The sequence below is a fragment of the Portunus trituberculatus genome, chromosome 5, assembly GCF_017591435.1.
Source record: "Portunus trituberculatus isolate SZX2019 chromosome 5, ASM1759143v1, whole genome shotgun sequence".
NCBI lineage: Eukaryota > Metazoa > Arthropoda > Malacostraca > Decapoda > Portunidae > Portunus > Portunus trituberculatus.
The window spans coordinates 4,846,146-4,863,645 of record NC_059259.1 but is presented as its reverse complement, the minus strand read 5'-3'; the positions used below and the strand labels follow the sequence as shown (position 1 = coordinate 4,863,645).

The following is a 17,500-nucleotide window of genomic DNA, read 5'->3' as shown; positions in this document are numbered from 1 at the left end:
AACCTACGTCACGTGATTTAGAGCCTTTTAAACCATAAAAACACCCTTGAAAACCTGTGTCACTTCAACTAGAACCTTTTAAAACCACAAAAACACCTTTAAAATCAAGTATCATTTCAATTAGAGCCTTTTAAACACCTTTACAAACCTACTAGAGCTTTTTAAACCATAGAAACATTTAAAATCCTGTGTCCCTTCAATTAGAGCCTTTTAGATACCTTTACAAACCTTTTAGAGCCTTTTAAACCATAGAAACATCTTTAAAATCATGTGTCACTTCAATTAGAGGCTTTTAAACACCCTTACACACCTACTAGAGCCTTTTAAACCATAGAAACATCTTTAAAATCACATGTCACTTCAATTAGAGCCTTTTCACTTCAATTAGCCTTTTAAACCATAGAAACATCTTTAAAATCATGTGTCACTTCAATTAGAGCCTTTTAAACACCCTTACAAACCTACTTGAGGCTTTTAAACCATAGAAACACCTTTGAAATTCAATTAGAGCCTTTTAAACATCCTTACAAGCCTAATACAGCCTTTTAAACCACAGAAACACATTAAAAGTCCCGTGTCAGTTTAATTTTGAGGACTCTTACAAACCTACGCCACTTAAACCAGCCAGCGTCTTTGGAATGTAGCGGAGGAGGAGGAGGAGGAGGAGGAGGAGGAGGATGAGGAGGAGGAGGAGGAAGGGGTAGAAATGTTTGAAAATACCAAATATAGCAATGTTCTTCCTTCACTTACTGGAAACAAAAGGAGAATTGGGGGAAGAGAATTATATGCCCACGTGCCAAAATAAATGACGTCAGGTGGTGGCCATTGCGCTTAACCCTTTCAATACTGGGACGCATTTTTACCTAAGATTTCTCTACTATTAGACCATTTTATTGACATTAGGAGGGGTCTATGGAGGTCAGAAGATTAATGGCCACAGTCTTCACTATTTTAACCCTTTCAGTACTGGGATGCATTTCTACCTTGAGTTTTGTGTATGATTAGGCCATTTTATTGACATTAAGGAGGGGTCTATGGAGGTCAGAAGATTAATGGCCACAGTCTTCACTATTTTAATATCCACGTAAGTTTGTGAAGCTCAATGAAATTACCAAATACTATGCAGAATGGTACTCAACTGGTTAAGGTGGGAATAGTCAAAATGGGGAAAGTAAAGGAGGAAAAAGATAAAAGATAGATAAAAAGGTGAGGAAATAAAGAAAAGAAGAGGAAATAAAGAAAGACTGATAACTCGTGATAAGCTTGAGTGGTTTTTAGATTTTAGTGTTGTTGTTGTTGTTGTTTTTATTATTATTATTATATTGTAGTAGCAGTTGTATTTATGTATGTATGTATCTCTCTCTCTCTCTCTCTCTCTCTCTCTCTCTCTCTCTCTCTCTCTCTCTCCCACGTTTTCTTAATTTTTTTTTTTTCCTTCTCACATCCCGAAAACTTACACCATCCACCTCCCCCCTCTCTCTCTCTCTCTCTCTCTCTCTCTCTCTCTCTCTCTCTCTCTCTCTCTCTCTCTCGTTTATTTATTTAGCGGAGTAGAGATAATAGATAAATTTTGCTGTTACTGTGTGTGTGTGTGTGTGTGTGTGTGTGTGTGTGTGTGTGTGGGAAGAGGAAAAAGTCAACACACACACACACACACACAGAGAGAGAGAGAGAGAGAGAGAGAGAGAGAGAGAGAGAGAGAGAGAGAGCAAACACAGTAACAAATCAAACACCAAGTCATGGGAAAAAAAAAGAGAGAAAAAAAAAGCAAATACGTCATGTGTATTTTTGGACTCTCTCTCTCTCTCTCTCTCTCTCTCTCTCTCTCTCTCTCTCTCTCTCTCTCTCTCTCTCTCTCTCGTTCTCTCTCTGGATCTTTTAATTATATTTCTATTTTCTTTATATATTTCCTAATTTTCTTTTATCGCTTCTTTTTTTTTACTTAGAGAAAATAATAAATGTACATCAAATTATTGTCTTCCATTTTCTTCTTCCATTTCTTCTTCCTTTTCTCTTCTTTCATCTTTTCATCTTCAACATTTAAAAAAAAAAAATCCTCATAATAATAATAATAATAATAATAATAATGCATTCTCCTCTTTCCATTATTTCATTCTTTTTTTTTTTTTTCTCGTTTTCATTCCTTCCATGACACGATAAACAAACGAGAGTCTATCTTAAAAATAAATAAATAAAAAATAAATGAAATAAAATGAAATAAACGAAATTAAACAAAACGAAATAAAATAAAAAAAATGATCTCGGTTTCAAATCATTCCCTTTAATTTGTGTTCAGGAAATATGAAGAAGAAATTAACTGAACCGATACAAATTGATAGGTTGCTCTCTCTCTCTCTCTCTCTCTCTCTCTCTCTCTCTCTCTCTCTCTCTCTCTCTCTCTCTCTCTCTCTCTCTCTCTCTCTCGTTGCTTTACATTCTTGCAGAGTCACTTGAAAGAATAGTTACCTTACTTCCTCCACTCTCTCTCTCTCTCTCTCTCTCTCTCTCTCTCTCTCTCTCTCTTATCCTTTCAATTGTATATTTTTTGTAACACTTTTATTCCCGTTTTTCTCTTTTCTCTTTTTCTTTCAATTATTTGTTAATATTTTCCTTTTATTCCTCCTCCATTTCCACTCGTCTTTCGAAACAGGTTATCTCTCTCTCTCTCTCTCGTGTTTACATATGCTAAGAGAGAGAGAGAGAGAGAGAGAGAGAGAGAGAGAGAGAGAGAGAGAGAGAGAGAGTGCGTCCTTATGCTTCACCAATATACGTTAGAGGATATACTGATACAAAAAGCATCTCTTGTTTTCTTTCAATATTCCCTTGTTTGGATACGTAATGGCGGTAACTTCAGCTTGTTATCGTTATCATTTTTTTTTTTTTTTATTTCATTCTTTATCCATTTTTATATTTCTATTTTTACTTCTTATTTTTTTTTAATTGTTTATCTCTTTTCTTCTTTATCCGTTTTTTTTTTTTTTTTTTTTATTTTTGATTTTTTTTCGGTGATTTTTTCTCATTCGTTTCGTTGCTATCATTATTATCATTATTTTTATTATTATTATCTTTTTTTTAGGTTTGCTTTTGTTTTTATTCTCTCTCTCGTCTTTTTCCTTTACTTGTTATTCATAATTGTGTTATCTAAATTAGTCAATGATTTCATATTCCCCCTCTACCCCGGCCCCCCATCTCTCTCTCTCTCTCTCTCTCTCTCTCTCTCTCTCTCTCTCTCTGTGTGTTATTCATATTTGTCTGTTACTTGAAATTATCAATGATTTCATATCCCCCTCTTGTCCCCCCCTCTCTCTCTCTCTTTCCTGTACCTGTTATTCATATTCATCTGATACTCAAAATTATCAATGATTTCATATCCCCCTCTTGACGAATCTCTCTCATGAAAACGTTCTAAAAAAGACAACAATTCTCTCTAGAAATTGACGAATCATTAATATAAACATTGAAACCATATCAACTTCCATTAAAGCTTCTAAACGATCACAATAACATCAAAACACCATAACACCTTTCAAAACTCTACACCAGGGAGTTCTCGACCTTTTTTTTCCCTCAACATCATAACACCTTTCAAAACTCTACACCAGGGAGTTCTCGACCTTTTTGTCCCTTTAATAACCCCCCTGAGTTCTAGACCACTTACCAGAAAGCCCAATAATCCGATATCGAACAGAATATTAATTAACTGACACTAACTCAATATGCAATGGTGCTGGGAAGGACATTATATTACATCAGCCATCTACGTACCAATGGAATTTTTTTTTTTTATTTATACCATGTGGGCTTTTCACGGGAATTGATGGGCTAAAGAAGGTATTTTTTGTGGTACCTCCTATCTCAAAGCCCACCCGCTAGGAAACCATTGCCCTGAGTGAGGAAGCCCAACCTACACTCGGACCGTGGCCAGGATTCGAACCCATGCGATTTGGAGACCCTCGGACCCCAAAGTATGCATGGTTCCACTGTACCTCCGGGGATTTGTGAACCCCAGGTGAAGACGCCCTGCTCCAAAACTTCCACTAGAATCACAAAACCATCCTTGAAAACTCCATTAATTCCTGTCAGAGCCCTTTATACTCTCATTCTATGCTCTTGAAAACCCCAATAACTTCACCAGAACCAAGAAAAACCTGGTAACTTCACAAGAATCACCAAAACACCCTTGAAAACCCAAATAACTTCACTAAAAACAAAAAATACCTTTGAAAACACTCAAATAACTTCACCAGAACCAAGAAAAACCTGGTAACTTCACAAGAATCACAAAAACACCCTTGAAAACCCAAATAACTTCACTAAAAACAAAAAATACCTTTGAAAACCCACAAATAACTTCACTAAAATTACAAACGCACCCTTGGAAACTGACCCTTACGTTCCTCTCTCCCTCGATGAAATCACGTATACTTCAAGACTGTTCCATTGTCGTACTCACAAGACTAATACATAACTAACAAAGGAAACACTCACAAGAACCAGGCTAATCATCTGTGGCCTTTGAAAACAGCCATGGTAGGAGAGCAGAGCCTTAGGAGACAATACCTGCTGACTTGTGCTCACTCTGCTCTCTGGAACTAAGGAGCAGATATGATGGCTGTCCCTCCTCACTGCAAGGCTGCTGCACTGTGGGAAGGCAAGTTATACCACCACTATTACCACCATGAAGAACACCACTACCAACTCCCAACACCACCAGTGCCACCAACAACAATAATTAGTCCATCTCAGCTCTAGAAGGTGAACATGTGGAGTGACTGAGTGACTGTGTGGAAGTCATGTTTTTTTTTTGGGTCAAAGTAAAGTAAATGGTGGGCCCTATATGAAACATCTCACCTGTTTACACCTGTTTGATCTTTAAAAATCTCCCTAACCTGATTACTGAGTCTGTTTCATTCATCCTCCACTCGTCTCAGAACCAATCCTTTCCTGTCACCTCTTAACCCCTTCAGTACCGTGATGCATTTCCATGGTCTTTCTCATTACTTTTTGGCAATTCTATACAGCTTCAGAGGCTTGTGTGGGTATTAAAATAGTGAAGACTCCGGCCATTAATCTTCTGACCTCCACAGATCTAACGTAAATAAAATGGTCTAATCACACCTAAAATTCAAGGTAAAAATGTGTCCCAGTACTGAAGGGGTTAACCACTTGAGTACTGGAATGCATTACCATGAAATTTTAGTGTGATTAGACAATTTTATTTACACTAGGAAGGGTCTATGGAGGGCAAAAGATTAATGGCCAGTCTTCACTATTTTAATCCCTTCAGTAGTGGGATACATTTTTACCCTCAGATCTGTGTACAATTAGACCATTTTATTGACATTGGCATGGCACTGAGAGGATTAAAAGTTCCCTAGTCTGATCATCGAGTCCTTTCATCCTCCACTCTATTTCAGATTCAATCCCTTTCTGTCTTCTCTTAAACTTTGCCAAACTCAAACCCATTATATTTGGTTCTATCCTAGACTGACACTGAGAATTCTGCTCCCATCACACTTGTCTGTCCCTGCACCAGTTAGTGTCTGTTGAGCAATGGGTAGAGTATTGGAAGGGATGCAAAAGGTAGGATATAAAATTATAAGATGATTAGGTACATTGGTCATAACAGATTGGGAGGGGTGAAGGAGGCCAGAGCAAAGAATGAAGAAGAAGAAGAAGAAGAAGAAGAAGAAGAAGAAGAAGAAGAAGAAGGAAAGGAAAGGAAAGGAAAGGAAAAAGGAAAGGAAAGGAAAGGAAAAAGGAAAAGAAAAAAAAAAGAAAAGATGAAGAAAAGAAAAAGGAAAAAAAAGGAAAAGATATAGAAAAAGAAAAGAAAAGAATAAAAATAATGATAAGAAGAAACAACTATAGCATTGAAACAAAATAAAGAAGATGACAGACAAACTTCCTCCAAACTCCTTCCATTAGACAAACCTGGAGTCAGTCAAACAGTGACCAATAAACCTTTACAATTTCATAACTTTTAATAGAAATCTTAATAAAAGTAAATCACATGGTAAAAGTACACAGCACCAGACCCCTTGGCCCTCACTCTGCCTGGCTGTGTTTGCCCTCAGGACACAGCGGCGCCACACAGGAAAGATGAGGAGGAAGGAGAACTTGTTGAAATGTGACAATTATGAAGATATATGGGATGAGAGAGAGAGAGAGAGAGAGAGAGAGAGAGAGAGAGAGAGAGAGAGAGAGAGAGAGAGAGAGAGAGAGAGAGAGAGAGAGAGAGAGAGAGAGAGAGAGAGAGAGAGAGAGAGAATATATCCACTTTATATTGTGAGGCTAGTGAATTGGTGTTGGGCCCCCATCAGGCGCACAGCTCCAGGGGCGGGGGACACAGTGGCACAAAGGTGAATGTAGCCGCCTCAAACTGTGCCCGGTCCTGTGGGGAGAGCTGGTCCAAGGGGGTGTAGTTGTTGTGGGTGCCCTGTGTGGGGGTGGCCTGGGTGGCGGCGGGCTGGCCCTGGCCAAACAGGCCCGGCACAGGCTCAGCAGGCTTGCCAAACAGGCCAGGCTTGGAGGCAGCCTCTCCCCCACCCCCAAACAGGCCTGGCTTGATCCCCCCGAGGGCAGCGCCCCCAAAGATGGACCCGGCAGCCCCCTGGGGCTGTGCAGCGGCCGCCCCACCGGAGAATAGACCCGGTGTGGCTGGGGCAGTGCTGGCCTGTGGCTGTGCCCCAAACAATCCCCCAGCCTGCTGCTGCTGCTGCTGCTGCTGCTGTGGCTGTGGCTGTGGCTGTCCTCCAAAGACACTCCCTGGTTGTTGTTGTTGCTGCTGCTGCTGCTGCTGTGGCTGTGCTCCAAACAGCCCTCCTTGCTGAGGTTGTGCCCCAAACAGTCCTGTTGACTGCTGCTGCTGAGGCTGTGCTCCAAAAAGTCCTGCTGACTGCTGCTGCTGCTGCTGCTGTGGCTGTGCTCCAAACAGTCCTCCTGTCTGCTGCGTCTGCCCACCAAACAGGCTGGTCTGCTGCTGTGGCTGGGCACCAAACAGGCTGGTTTGCTGAGGCTGCTGCTGCTGCTGCTGTGGGGCCTGTGAACCAAACAGGCTGCCCTGCTGTGCCTGCTGTGGCTGTGACCCAAACAGACCACCCTGCTGCTGCTGCTGCTGCTGCTGTGGCTGGCCAAATATGCTGGTCTGGGCAGCTGGGGCTGGTGTGGCCTGAGTGGTGGTGGCGGCCCCAAACACTGAGCCAGGGGTCTGTGCCGAGGCCTGGGGTGTGGCGGCACCAAACAGCGACCCCGGTGTGGCGGCCTGGCCCACAGCAGCGGCACCCCCAAACACACTGGGGGCAGCGGTGGCGGCAGCAGGCTGTGCTCCAAACACACTACCCCCAGACGTGCCCAACACAGATGTCTGGGTCCCAAACAGTGGTTTGGCACCCCCCGCTGCCGCTGCCGCCCCACCAAAGATACTCGAGGTGGCGGGGGTCTGTGCCGCTCCCCCGCCAAAGATAGAGGGTGTGGCGGCACCAAAGAGGGAGCCCTGGGTGGCCTGGGGAGCTGCCCCCAGCAGCCCTGGCCCTGGGTTGGCGGCACCAGATGACCCGCCAAACATGGACCCACTGCTGGTCTTGCCAAACAGTCCCGTCGGCTGCTTCAGCACCTGCTGCTGCTGCTCCAGGGGGCTCTTGCTGTAGAACACATCCCTCTGTGGGAGACACACCACTTAGGATCACACACACACACACACACACACACACACTACATTCCCTAGCCTGCATTAAATAAAAAACATTGTCCTACATGCAAATACAAACAGTCACCATTAATATCAATACGAAAGCTTCAGGTGACATGAATATGACAAAATAAAATACAGTAAGTCCTCATAATACAGTACATATGCGCTCCTGTAAACCCTGCTCCCCGCGCTGGGCCCTCTCGGATGACATGAGCGGACACTGTATCTGTGAATTTTTCTTACCATGTATCGAATCGAGGATAGCAATTTCCAAATACCGTAACTGTGAATTTACCGGATAAAGAACTACCGTATAACGAGGACTTACTGTATCAATATAAACGTCTAGAAATAACAAGTAAATCAAACAAATAAACAAATCAATTAAAAATCATAATAATAATTCTAATGCTCTTGTGAATTCAGCAACAGTTAGCTATGTCCATGAGATGTGTGTGTGTGTGTGTGTGTGTGTGTGTGTGTGTGTGTGTGTGTGTGTGTGTGTGTGTGTGTGTGTGTGTGTGTGTGTGTGTGTGTGTGTGTGTGTGTGTTTGTTTGTGTGTTTGTGATTGCTCTGTGTGTACTAAGTAGTTACATGCACATCGGCCTTGTGTGCACAAAGTTTTATGCACATCAAGTTAGGTTAACTTATAAGAAATTGAGAGAGAGAGAGAGAGAGAGAGAGAGAGAGAGAGAGAGAGAGAGAGAGAGAGAGAGAGAGAGAGAGAGAGAGAGAGAGAGAGAGAGAGAGAGAGAGAGAGAGAGAGAGAGAGAGCTACACAGAGACACAGCCACACAAGGACACAGAGACACAGCCACACAAGGACACAGAGACACAGCCACACAAGGACACAGGAACACAGAAACACAGCCACACAGGGACACCACAGGACACCTACCAGCGCCTGCACAGCCTCAGCAGTGGACATCTTGAGTGCCTCTCGCAGCTGTTTGAAGGTTTGCTGCATCTCCAACCACTTGGCTTGCTGCGGAGAGAACCAAAGGCAATTTAATCTTGTCCCAGCGATAAGAAATTCACAAGAGAAGGATTGGGGTCTGAAAGGATTACAGTGAGAGAAGGATTGGGGGGTGTAATCTTCTCCCAGCGATATATAATTCAAGAGAGAAGGATTGGGGGTCTGAGAGAAGGATTGGGGTGTGTGTAATCTTCTCCAGGCGATATATAATTCAAGAGAGAAGGATTGGGGGTCTGAGAGAAGGATTGGGGTGTGTGTAATCTTCTCCAGGTGATATAGAATTCAAGAGAGAAGGATTGGGGGTCTGAGAGGATCGTGGGGGGTGTGTAATCTTCTCCCAGCAATAAGTAATTCACAGCAAAGGAAAATTCTATCAATGTATGTAGGTAATTTTTATGACCAGAAACAATAAAAGATAAAAATGGAAGGTAAAATGAAATGACATACATAGTTTCATAGATACATTAATAAAAACCTCAATAAATCAAAGGAATAAGTAAAATAAAATAACAAAAATAAATAAATAAAAAATTAAATAAATAAATATAAATAGGTAAATAAATGAAGAGGCCAGTGACTCAGCAAGACACACTCACACACTCAACAGGACACACTCACACTCTCTCACACACACACACACACTCACATAGGCAGTGCAGGTGTTGGTCTTATTGGCAGTGTAGGCTTCAATTCGGAACTCCTCAGGGGATGTGTCTGAAAAGCCAACCAGGGGAGGGTGTGCCTTGAGTGGGGAGAAGCTGGACATGAGCCACTGTCCACTCCGCTCCCACTGTGTCATCTCCCCGCTCACCTGCTTCCTAACACACAGGGGAAAGAGAGGTTATATACTGCTGCTACTACTACAACTACTATTACTACTACTACTACTACTGCTGCTATAGTCTACTCTAAAGTCACTTCTATTATAATTCTCTTGTTTTTCGTTCTCCTCCCCCTCATCATCTCCTTTATCTTCCATTGAACCCTTCCTCATCATCTCTTTCTCTTTTGTTCTTCATTATCCTGTCCTGTTTGTCTCCTTTCCTTCACTTCTACCTCACTTCTCGTCCTTCTTTTTTTTATCTTTTCTTTTTTGCGCGTGTTGTTATAGTTTTCTCTAATGTCACTCCTTCGTCTCAGTCTGAATGGCATCTCTGAGCAGTGTGTGGTTGTCAGGTCTTGAGGAAAGCTGTGAGCTGTCCTAGTGTTGATCAGAAAAACAAGTACTCCTCACAGCAAATTCATTCTATCAACAAGCTACATATGTTTTGAACTCAGAACTTTAGAGTAGATAGACTGATATTACTCCTACACACACACAAACACACACACACACACACACACACACCTTCCTATGACTTGTACTCTTTCAAAATTGGTTTCAAGATACTCAGCTGGTTATTATTTTTACTCTGGGAATGACATCTTAGTGGGCATTTCTCTTTAGTGGTTTTGCTGTCTTTGTTAGTGTCTCTCCTATATAAATAAAAGAATGTAAAGAAAAATTCCGCTTTACCCCACACACACACACACACACACACACACACACACACACACACACACACACACACACACACACACACACAGGGGAATAGGGCCAAGCATCTGGTGGCTGTATTAAAATATATACACACAAAAATTAAGAAGGTTTGTGTGTATGTGTGTATACATACATCAATAAAAATCGATGGACAAAATAGAATGCAACAGAATCCATTCGCTGATCAATAAGTGAATGAAAGAACAACACAACACACTCACAACACAAACATTAGTGAACAGAATGGACAAACAACACAACACATTCACAACACACACATTAGTGAACTGAATGGACAAACAACACAACACAACACACTCACAACACACACATTAGTTAACCAGCAGATGAATGGACTAGCAACACAACACACTCACAACACACACATTAATTAACCAACACATGAATAGACAAGCAACACAACACACTCACAACACACACAACACTCACACAAAGTCAGTGAATTCCTTGGAGTCCTGCTGGCTGCCAGACTTCCCGCCAAACACACTGGCCGAACCACCAAACACTCCACCGCTGCTGCCGCCGCCGCCAGCACTACCTCCTGGCAATGCACATACACACACACTAAATAAAGGCTGCTGTAGTCATATCATATCTATTCTATATCTATTCTGGTTACTATTTAGTGATTTTATACAGCTTCAGATAGTCATGTGGCTTTTAATCTTCTGACCTCCATAGACCCTTCCTAATGTCATTCAAATAGTCTAATAATATTCATTCTTGCTATTTGGTGATTTTATATAGTTTCAGAAACTCATGTAGGGGATTAAAATAGTGAAGACTGTGGCCACTAATCTTCTGACCTCCATAGACCTTTCCTGATGTCAATAAAATGGTCTAATCGTACACAAATCACAAAGTAAAAATGTGTCCCGGTACTGAATGGGTTAAGAGGTAAAGAAGACAAACAGGAGGAAAAGGGAAGAGCTGTTGAGAAGACAATTACTTCCTGACAACTCCCAGAAACAAGAGCAGAGTCAGTTTACCTTGATTAGGGGGGTGAAAATACCAGCACTTGCTGCCATATTTACAGGTGCCTTTCAGATAGTAGCTACAGATCTGCTTGTTACCGCCCACTGCCACCTGATGCCCGAACATGGTGGTGGTGGTGGTGGTGGTCAGGTCAAGATGAGGTCAAGGTTACATGGATACTTCAATCTGTGTCTCTAGAATCTGTCGGGGAAATGGGTTGAGTTTAGATGGTGCTGGTAAGTCAATAGATCAATAATAATAATGATGATAAACTAGGTCAATAATAAATGAAGCAAATAAATAAGTAAATAGATAAAATAAAATAAAGTGGATGAATAAAAGCAATAAAACAAGAAGAATAAAATGAACAAAAACAGCAAAAATGGAAAGGAAAACAAAAACAGGAACACTCTTTACAAAATCCATAAACAAATTTAACAAAAACACTTGACCAAAAATAGAAGGGGAGAAAAAAAAAAAAAAAAAAAAAAAAAAAAAAGGAACACTTTACAAAATCCATACCAGACCCCCTTTATTGGAATTTTCTCCCTGTGTGGTTCATTGGGTACACAGGCCACAACAAACTGGTGGAATCTGTACAGAGGAGGTGAACCAAACACATTCAGAACACGAGATAAGTTATTAAGACAGACTAACTCAACTAAACCTTTACTCTGTGAGATGAAGACTTCTCCGTGCAAACCTTATCAAATACGTACATGTAACTCTTGATTTATGCGATAGATGCGTTCCAAGAGACTTCGCGTACTTCAAAATTCGCGTAAAACAAACGTGTAATTCTCATAAGAAACAATAAATAATAGAGGCATTTGGGATGTGGTCCAAATCGTGTATAAGCAAACCGATCGCGCAAATTTAATTACTTGTTTTTTTCAGTCGCGTATTGACAAAAACACGTAAATTAAACATGCATAAATCAAGAGTTACCTAGAATAAAAACGCAGATTTTACTCCCAGTGACGCATCCTTCTCTGGAGTTCCCTGCTTGTCACCCAAACAGACTCACACTGCCCTCACCACACACCACATTGCCCAGCCACCACACACCATACTGCCCAGCCACCACACACCACACTGCCCAGCCACTACACACCACCACACACCACACTGCCCAGCCACCACACACCACCACACTGCCCACCCACCACACTGCCACCACATACCACACTGCCCAGCCACCACACACGACACTGCCCAGCCACTGCCCACCACCACACCACCACACTGCCACCACACACCACACTGCCCAGCCACCACACACCACGACACTGCCACCACATATCACACTGCCCACCCACCACACACCACACTGCCCACCCACCACACACCACCACACTGCCCCTCACCACACACGAAAATGCCCAGCTACCACACACCACCACACTGCCCAGCCACCACACGCCACCCACCACACTGCTCTACTCCACTCCCACCACACACCACACCCTCAAAACACTAAACAACTTGCTAGAACACAACCACATCACCTTTCTACCACCACCACCACCACTACGAGACTGCGGCGCAATATTTAACCACACCACCACCACCACCACCACCACATTTACCACATTTCCAGCTCCACCACATCCATAAGTCCTTCCCGGCACAGTGACACCCCCTTAATGGAGCCTCAGGGGAGCTTTGGCTGGTTTTTCCTCAAATAAACAGTGATTGTGAGCTCTAGTGACACAAGGTTGAATGTAACCAACAAATGCACTTATAATTCACTAGATACACACTGTATACACCAATACCAACACCACACAACAAAACACACCCAACACACACAGAAACCACTTTAATCACTCAAAGCTAACCCAAGACACCCTGGAACACCTCATAATTTAAAAAACTCACCCTAAACACACCAGAGAGACCCAAGTTACCAATATCATCCACACACACACACACACACACACTCATGACCCGTGCTTCACACAAAAACTACTTAAAGTACTCAATATTATCCGAAAACACAGTAAAATGATCATGAAACACTTCAAAATGACACCAAACACACAGCACTATAGACACCCAATTTATAATGAAATCATCCTAATATACACCAAAACCACTTAAAACACTCAAAACTACCCCAAAACACACTCAAAACATCCTGCTAAACCTCAAAATGCCGGAAAACACACCCAGAACTCACTGCACACACCCAGTAGCTACACCAAAATTACTTGAAACACTTGAGCTTGAGCTTGCGTTGGGAGTCACCCTGCACTTGCTGTCGGTGTAGCCTTTGGATCGGCGTTCTCCCATACACACCTGGAAATGGAAGAGTGGGGCAGGAAGTCTGAAGCATTAATGCTTTCCCTCCCTCCCCAAAACAGCTTCACAGTCAACTCGTCGTCTAGCCAACTTGGCTACGTGAGTCTACCAACTCGGCCTTGCGAATCTGCCAACTCGGCCTTCCGTCTGTCAATATGGAGAGAGAGAGAGAGAGAGAGAGAGAGAGAGAGAGTAAAATACAATATTGTCAATTATAAAATCATTCATATAGGCTACATATATGTCAAAATAGATTTACAAGTGAGAGACCTACATGCATGCAATAAAAATACATCAATTGATTATGGGACCATGCAAACGGGCGCAGGCTCGCACCAGTTGTTTTGTCGATCTTTCACCAATGATGAATTCCTGCCAGTAGGTCTGCAATTTTGCTTGTAGATTCGCATATGTCTTCTTTTGGTGTCGTTTTAGTTTCCCCTCAGACACCAGTCGCACATAAAGGCAGGCAAGCCTGGACTCATCATGAAATAGCCCAATAAGTAAGTATAACGGAAGTTGACCTCTATTCGCCCTGTGGTTGAGGCGTCTGTGCCAACCCTCCACATCATTGTTGGTGCGAACATAACATAACATAACATAAATAATAGGATAACAAAGGGCCACCAGGGCCCATCTAGGTTATCCTGTATCAGTCGCACAGCGACCTCGTCATCAGTACTTAAAGATACACTTACAAGTACACAATACATTATATACTAATTCTAAATATTTGGCCCATTAACAGGGCTAAGTCCTGCAGCGAAATCCTCTACAATTTGTGGTCCCCATACATGGGGATCATGTCTTATTTAACTATAGTAAATTTCTTATAAAACTATCATGCAGTGCTATACATAATTATAAATCTAATGAATTTAAGTGCTTATCTAATCTGTTTTTAAACATTGTCAAACTAGTGCTATTTACAACCGTCTCTGGCAATGCATTCCAGAAGTCTACCACTCTATGACTAAAGAAATATTTTCTTATATCTAACCTGCAGCCTTGCTTTCTAATCTTCCTGCCATGATTTCTAGTCCTATTTCCTCCTCTAAGGTAAAGAAAGATCTCACATCTATGTAGTTTGTATCTGAAAACATTTTAAATAACTCTATCATATCCCCTCTTATACATCTCCTCTCAAATGAAAACATGTTTAATTCCTTTAATCTATCTCTATACTCCAGGCGCTTTAATGCTGGTATCATCCTAGTTGCTCTTCTCTGAACTGCTTCTAACATGTTGATATCCTGCCTATAGTGGGGTGACCAGGCCTGTATGCAATACTCTAAATGGGGCCTAACATAGGAATTATATAAGCTACTGACTGGTTGAACACCGACCATGATTCAACAGGCCAGACCCAAGACACACTCAAAAACACCCTGCAACATCTCAAAATGCCACAAAACACGCAAAAAACTCACTACAAATACGCAGTACACACCAGAATCACTTGAAACACTCAAGACTACCCCAAAACACTCAAACCACCATGCAACACTTACAAAACACACTCAAAACATGCCAATACTCAAACACACCTCAAGGCACGTCAAATACACTTAAGGGACCTAAAACACACTTATAACACCCCAAAACACCTTGCAACACACTTAAAACACCCCAAATGCGTCCCAAAACCAACAAAATGCATTGTAAAGAACGATAAAATTAAAAGGGACACTTACCTAAATATTACACCTTGGCTCCTTCTCCTATTCCGCCTCTATTTCTCGTTTCTTCTTCTTCGTCCTCCTTTATTTCTCCTTCTTCTTCCTTCCATTGCTTCCATATACACGTTTGAGCCTAGAAACACATTAAAACGCTAGATATTAGGCAAAATATTAAGGATGTGGAAGGAGACTTGGCTTTTCCTCCTCTTCCTCCTTCCTTCTTCCTTATCCTCCTTTATTTCTCCTTTTTCCTCCTTATGCTACTAATATCTACATACTTGAACCTAGAAACACACGAAAACACGCAGGAATCATTAGATATTAGGCAAAATATTGGCGAACTGCGGGTTTGGAAAAGAGGCGGCAGCCTGGAGGTATGGTGAGTCACCACCTGGGGTGTGGGCTGTTGTCATCCCAGAGAACGGGAGCGGGGCTGACTCGGCTAAATTACGTAAATCATTTCATTTCAAAAATGAATTTTCGAAAAAACGAAGCCACCGCCGAATGCCTATTATTTTATGACGTGATAAATAGTAAAACTAATTTTCAAAATATCAAAACCACTCCAGCTTAACTAGTTTTTGAAAAATGTCTAAATTAAGTATGCTAAATATAAAAAACATTTAAACTTATAAATTTGCTGAAACGCCCTGCAAAGTCAAGCCATTTTCATTTGGCGAGTATTTTACCACATTTCACGGAGTCTGAGCTATCTTTTAGGGCAATCTACAGTGAGTTACACCGAGAAGCACAAACGTGAGCAAATAAAATAAAGAAAAATAAGACTTTTTTTCAACACCACCAAACACCATTTCAAAGTCCACATATTTCACTCAATAGATTGATTTCACGCTTAAAAGAGAACAGGCGATTTGTTGATGCCTCAAAGGCCCTCTTATACCTTTAAATAAAAAACCTCATAAATCGAAATGGAAAATTTTCACCGTTAAAAACCCTTTAACATACGCCATAAAACACCATTAAACGCCACATATTTACCCAACACAGACGCGGAATACACTTCAAACACAACGAAACATTTATACAAACCATAAAAACATACCATGGAAGCGTAATATTACCGTCAGGAAATATATGAAAAAAGTAATCACTGGCGGGGGGAGAGTGATGGCCGGGGGACCAGGAGAGAGGCGGCCCGGAGGCAACACGGGGAACAATGGCGGCGGGACCTCCATATTTAGCCTTTATCATCTCACCAAGCCAAAATTAAGCCATACAGACAACTTTTGACCATGTTATATGAAATAGTACACTAATGACTGCATTTTGACACATATTTGGCTTACGGTAAGTAAAGGAAGCAAATATCAGCGGGTAATACAAACGACTTGCTCTTTTTAATGTTCGTTATATCATCACTTTTCAATATTTGCGTACTGTTTTCACTCTCATATGTAAAGATAACCTAGCAATAAGTGAATGGCCTTACATATACCTTTAATTGATGAAGATAAGGCAGTGTAGGGGCTTGTGGTGAAGGTTTGCACGGCTTGTTTTGTTTGGTGATTGGCGCTTCTTGAAAACTGTCGGTAACATAGCAACACTTCACTTCACTTGTGTGTGTGTGTGTGTGTGTGTGTGTGTGTGTGTGTGTGTGTGTGTTTGAGTGTATATAGGAATGTTTAGGATGTGTGTGGGGATGTTTTGAGTGTGTTTACGAGTGTTTTCGGTACATAAGAGTGTCTTTTGAGTGTTTATGGTTGTGTGAGTGTGTGTTTGGTTGTATATAGACATGTTTTGGATGTGCGTGGGGGTGTTTTGAGTGTGTTTTCAGTATATAATAGTGTCTTTTGAGTGTTCATGGCTGTGTGTGTGTGTGTTTGGGTTGGCATGTTTTGGATGTGTGTGGAGGTGTTTTGAGTGTGTTTACGAGTGTTTTCCGTATATAAGAGTGTCTTTTGAGTTTTTATGTGTGTGTGTGTGTGTGTGTGTGTGTGTGAGTACGTGTCGCCCCAGTCCCACTCGTAGCAGAAGGTGTCTGTGAAGGGAGCATGCGTGTACAAAATGTTTATGATAACTATCTGTTACTAAATCTATTGTTTATGAGACACTATACTTGGATAAACACGAAAAAATGATTTACTGGGTATTGTGACATCTCCCTTCGTTATTGTGTTCAAGATTTGGTTATTTGTCAAAGGAGGAAATATTAAATTGTATCTTGTTGTACAGCGAGTGTTGGCATCTCCAGCGGGGCTTAAAAATGCAGACTATGTTATTTCTCATTCTCTATTTTCATCGCCTGAATACGAGTGTTTCTGGTAATAAATAAGGGTGAAGTGATAAAATC

General features: G+C 41.6%; 1 protein-coding gene across 10 annotated transcripts in view; it reads right to left on the bottom strand.

Moving 5' to 3' along the window:
• Positions 1-5,965: 5,965 nt before the first annotated feature.
• The window catches only part of LOC123513666 (nuclear pore complex protein Nup98-Nup96-like), a 14,635-nt gene continuing 3,100 nt past the window's right edge, over positions 5,966-17,500 (bottom strand). For 3 of the 10 annotated variants that reach the window (XM_045271028.1, XM_045271021.1, XM_045271048.1), the window contains exons 2-6: positions 11,221-11,407; positions 10,661-10,772; positions 9,317-9,488; positions 8,593-8,679; positions 5,966-7,660 (exon numbers count right to left, since the gene is read on the bottom strand). In XM_045271028.1, the coding sequence (XP_045126963.1) occupies positions 6,320-7,660; positions 8,593-8,679; positions 9,317-9,488; positions 10,661-10,772; positions 11,221-11,332 (1,824 nt within the window). In that variant the 5' untranslated portion in view covers positions 11,333-11,407 and the 3' untranslated portion in view covers positions 5,966-6,319. Of the gene's footprint in view, positions 7,661-8,592; positions 8,680-9,316; positions 9,489-10,660; positions 10,773-11,220; positions 11,408-13,087; positions 13,307-13,377; positions 13,628-17,500 lie in introns of those variants that run through there. The other 7 variants (XM_045271005.1, XM_045270986.1, XM_045270994.1 and 4 more) reach the window with 7 other exon arrangements.